This window comes from Nicotiana attenuata, unplaced genomic scaffold, assembly GCF_001879085.1.
Source record: "Nicotiana attenuata strain UT unplaced genomic scaffold, NIATTr2, whole genome shotgun sequence".
NCBI lineage: Eukaryota > Viridiplantae > Streptophyta > Magnoliopsida > Solanales > Solanaceae > Nicotiana > Nicotiana attenuata.
The window spans coordinates 132,889-137,575 of record NW_017670664.1 but is presented as its reverse complement, the minus strand read 5'-3'; the positions used below and the strand labels follow the sequence as shown (position 1 = coordinate 137,575).

At 30.6% G+C, this 4,687-nt stretch overlaps 1 protein-coding gene across 1 annotated transcript; it reads right to left on the bottom strand.

The window, feature by feature from the left end:
* Positions 1-373: 373 nt before the first annotated feature.
* Positions 374-2,145, bottom strand: LOC109242032 (aspartic proteinase PCS1-like). Its single transcript, XM_019408855.1, has one exon. It carries the CDS (start codon positions 1,979-1,981, stop codon positions 689-691), a length of 1,293 nt encoding a protein of 430 aa, XP_019264400.1. The 5' UTR covers positions 1,982-2,145; the 3' UTR covers positions 374-688.
* Positions 2,146-4,687: the final 2,542 nt, after the last annotated feature.

The following is a 4,687-nucleotide window of genomic DNA, read 5'->3' as shown; positions in this document are numbered from 1 at the left end:
ATACGAGACCAACTAAAAAAAAAAAAAAAAAAAAAAATTCGAGTACTAAGAATATCAAGAATCTACTAGAGAGCGTTTTCTTTTTCAATGGGCATTACAAGTAGCGAATCCGAATTATTTGGAGTCCCAAACAATTTTGAGATTTGCATCAGAGCTAGTTCAAATTTCAGAGGAAAATTCTACGTAATTTCTTTTTATTTGTGTACATATTAATAAGCAAATTGTCTGAGAATTATTCGATACTTAAACTAACGAGAGATAATAGATTTCGGCATGTTAAACATATAATCTAAATGTGTTCAAGCTGATTCTAATATCATCGTTAATAAAAAAACAAGAGAGTTCGATCCTACCAATAATATTCGTGTGGAAGAAGATTAAAATAGAAAATACTTTATACATAGTTGTACATCCATATTTTATAACATTATATCTCTTTGACCAAGAAAATATTTTATATGTACAAAACACAAGCCCGCAACAACTCCTCCGGACAAACATATACTCTCTCCGTTTCAATTTATGTGAACCTATTTCCTTTTTTGTCTTCATTCCAAAAGTCTTTATTTTTCTTAAATTCTGTGTCCAGTCAAACAAATTCACATAAATTAGAACGGACGGAGTACACCATTTTAAAAAGTTTCATAGAAATATGTACTCGAAACACCCACTACACAATTCTAATACCCTACTTACACTCTGCTTTCCCAAAACCAACTCTTCTATTACTCAAATCAAATTCTACCCATAAATTTTGTTGATGAAAATTTCCAATAATATTACTTGCTATTCCAAGTGAATCCGATCGTCCAATCCCTATACAATGAACTCCTCCACCTACATCATCCAACATTTTCTCTTTATTAATCATAATCTCAACTCGATTTTCAAATTCTAACGTCATATCGCCTATTAATTGTTCGACTTGTATGGAATTTATAGTATCAAAGCACATATCGAGTGAACCACCATAAACGTACCCCTTCTTCAATTTCGAACCTACTAACTTAACAATTTCTTCTTGGACTTTATTATAAGCTTCTTCCACTAGGAAAGTGTACTGGGTGCCGGAATCAATCATCGTCTGACCAGAACCACCAGCGTTCGGCCGAAAAACCCTCTCAGAGATATTCAATCTTTTCCCGCCAATTTTTATCCCCACCATACCAATAGTATAAGCTAGGGGATCCAAATTTGGCATGCGTTGACTTTGAGGAAAAGTCAAAAGATTTATATATTGAAACATATATGAATTAGGGTTTTGACCTAGGTAAAATGTTCCACTAGGTAATATTTTTCCTTGTCTACTGGGCACACAATAAGAGAATTTTTGTACCTTAGCTTGGGAAGCAAAAGAAAACCGTCCAAGATTCATTCCCAAAATACCCTTGTCATCACTAGACTCCGTAGCACAACCAAGAATTAAAGGAGGGGTAATTTGGGAACTTGAGAAGGTAAATTTTTCTCGTACCAAATTACCCTCAGCTAAAGTACCATCAGCATAGAAGTAAGAATAGTGGCACAAACGTTTTTGGTCACACGATGTTGGGAGGGTAAAATCGGGAATTCGTGGCTTACAAAGTGGATGATTACAAGGAAGAGCAGAAAAAGAAGAGGATAAAGAAGGATCAAATGAAGTAGTAGGAGGTGGTTTTTTTGGAATTTTTTTATTACATTGAATCCAAGAAAGTTGACTTCCAGTATCTAAAACCATTTCTTGATTTTGTGGAGGTGTTCCTATAGGAAGTGTAACAATTAAAGCCATTGAATATTTGAAATTTGATTTATAACTTAAAGATGGAATTCTAGTCATGGCTTTAGAAGATTGAAAAATGGAATTTGTTGAAGATTTTTGAGATGATAAAGGGGTTGTAGTAAGAGGAAAAGAAAGTGAAAATGGTTTATTTTCATGGGATTTTTTAGCTATTGTTATATGAAGAAAACTAAGAAATAGAAGCAAGAAAGCTTTGTATATTTCCATGGAGAAAATTCAAGAATTTGGGTAGGGGGTGAAGAAGGGGGTGGTTGGTATTTGGAGTTTGAGTGGAGTGGATGTTTGGCTATTTATATGGTTTTTGTAAAGAGGAAAAGGAAAGGCAAAGAGGAAATAAGGGAAAAAGAAAAGCAAAAGCCAAACGCGGTTTTGAAGATAATATTTTGAGTTGTTTGTAAGTTGTTTTATAATGATCATAGTTACCTACTGAAAATTGTAGTTGAGCCACTGCTTGTTTTTTTTTTTATTTCTTTTTCTATGTGATATTAAAAATTAATTGATATTGTGATTAGGGGCAAAGGTACAAAGCCTTCGTCGAAAAATTATACTGTATATATAGGTAAAATATTAGATTTTAGTGGTATATAACATATATTGAATATCTTTTATCGGGGTTTTTTATTTTTTATTTATTTCAAGTTTGAACACCCTAAGTGAAATTTATGGTTTCGCCACTGATTGCGCTAATTTATATTTGTATCGTGTAAGGTTCACTAAGATGAAAACAGTATTGTCTGTTAGGAGTTTTTCTATTCCGACTATTCAAATCTAAAATCTTTAATTAAGGATGAAGAAATTTTAATCTATCTTACTATAGTCATCGATAAATTCACAGTCATAGACTCTTTCCCTATGAAATAATCCTTCTACCACCCTATGAGAACCTAAAAAAAGAAGGAAAAAAAAAAAGAAAGAAGAAAACAAAAAAAATTAAATCAGATGGTTTTATTTCTCAATTTTTTTGACTTGCTCCTACGAAATCAAGGTCGAAAAGATTTAAAAAATCAACAATTCACAACTATTGACGAAGGATTCCTCGATCGAAAGTTAGATGTACATTGGATCTCACCCGAATCACATCTCTCCCTCCCGGAGCCCAAGTATCATATACGCCCCCAAAATAAGAGCCTTGGATACTAAAAAAAACAGCTAGACCTAACAAGATTAAGTGAATACCTAAAATTAAATAAAAAGTTTTTTTTTTTGAAAAATAAATTAAAAAAGGTTTTGGTTCTCTTCTTAGAGAATTCCTCTTTTCTTTCCTTTAGTTTGTGAGCCATATACTCTTTCCCTATAAAATGACCCTTCTACCAACCTACGATTACCTTAAAAACGAAAAAAAAATAAAAAATAGTAAGAGTTTTTATTTAGAACAAGATTTTTTTTTTGAAAAAAGCATTGGTTTTGTGGTTAGGGAATTCTCATTTTTCTTTCATTCTTTTTCTAAGGAAAATAAAGTTATTAACATCTGCAATTAAAACAAATGAAGTTGAAAGGTGGAAAATAACAAAAAAAAATAGATAAAATAATTTTATATCCTATTGTATTAATCAGGAAGACAAATTTAGAAATTTAAGTAATTAGCTTTTTATGAGGACATGATTTTCTAAGCACAAGGAACAAATTCTTAATTTCCTCAAAGCCCAAGGCACATCCAAAAAGGTGGATGTTTGGCAAGAAATTACTTGTCCTCTAGCCATTGTTTCTTTCCTTTCACTATCTTCTTTATAAATTTTCTCCAAATCTTTTTCCAATTATTTTAGAAAATTACGAACCATTTCATTAATACAGGTGATGTCGTGCCACGAGACAATACCATGGAAATTATGGAAAAAAAAGATACTCCTTCACTACTCTTTTTTAATTAGTCGCTCTGGCTCACTTTAATTAATTTTTGACTTTTTTTATGGTACATAACACTCTCTCCGTCTCATATTAACAGTCGTGGTTACTAAAAATAGTTGTTTCCAATTATTTGTCATTTTAAAAGTTCAAGACAAAATTGATTATTTTTTTTCTTTTTTACCCTTAGTAATAATTGTTCTTGAAGATGAAGATAACACATAAATAGAATAAATATTCAATGAAGAGAGATTATATCTTAAGACATAAATAAGGGTAGAATAGTCTAATTTCTTTCCTAATTAATATTTCTTAAGGGGCGTATAAAAGAGAAACACGACACATAAAATGAGAAGGAGAGAGTATTTCTTTTTTTCATATATCAATAAGGAGTCAACTTATTTTTTCCAAAGTTTCCCTTGAAGTAAAGAGTCTAAGAGTATTTGTTATATTTTCAACGAACAAATTTAGGTGAATATGGTCAATTTTATTGTTAATTAGTGCTAACATGTTGATTTCTTAATCTGTGTGAAAACATCCAAAAATAAATTAAAGAGGATCGGAGGGAGTATATTTTAATTTCATTTCAGGACAATCAAGAACAGTAATCATTGTTGCCTTCTTCTTTTTCTCTTATTTCTATTTCCTTCTTTGTTCTTAATTCTCTCTTTTCTGATTTTTTTATTTCTTTTAGCTCCACCTTTTTCTCCACTTATAGACTTATATCAAGTTAAAATACACAAATTTTATAAATATTAAGGGGCTATTACTATAATAGTAAAAGAAACAGCCTATGGTCTAATTTATTTCTTAATTATAATCCTTTGTAGTTCACCTAATCAAGAGTTGGTATCTTCTAGACGCAAAAATGATAAATTTAGATACAAAAAAGGGGAGAACATATGTCTTTTGGCTATCTTTTGCTTTCTATATTTTTAAATTTTTCCTTTCTTATTAATAAAATTAAAAGTTAGTTATCAAAAGCATTAAAGTGGAAATCAATCTTGCTTAAAATTATAAGGTGGTCTAGAACATATATAGAATAGAATCTTCTTCTATTAACCAGTCATT

What these genes read in the sequence shown, in the direction of transcription:
- LOC109242032 (XM_019408855.1), bottom strand. Translation starts at nt 1,981, where the DNA reads ATGGAAATATACAAAGCTTTCTTGCTTCTATTTCTTAGTTTTCTTCAT.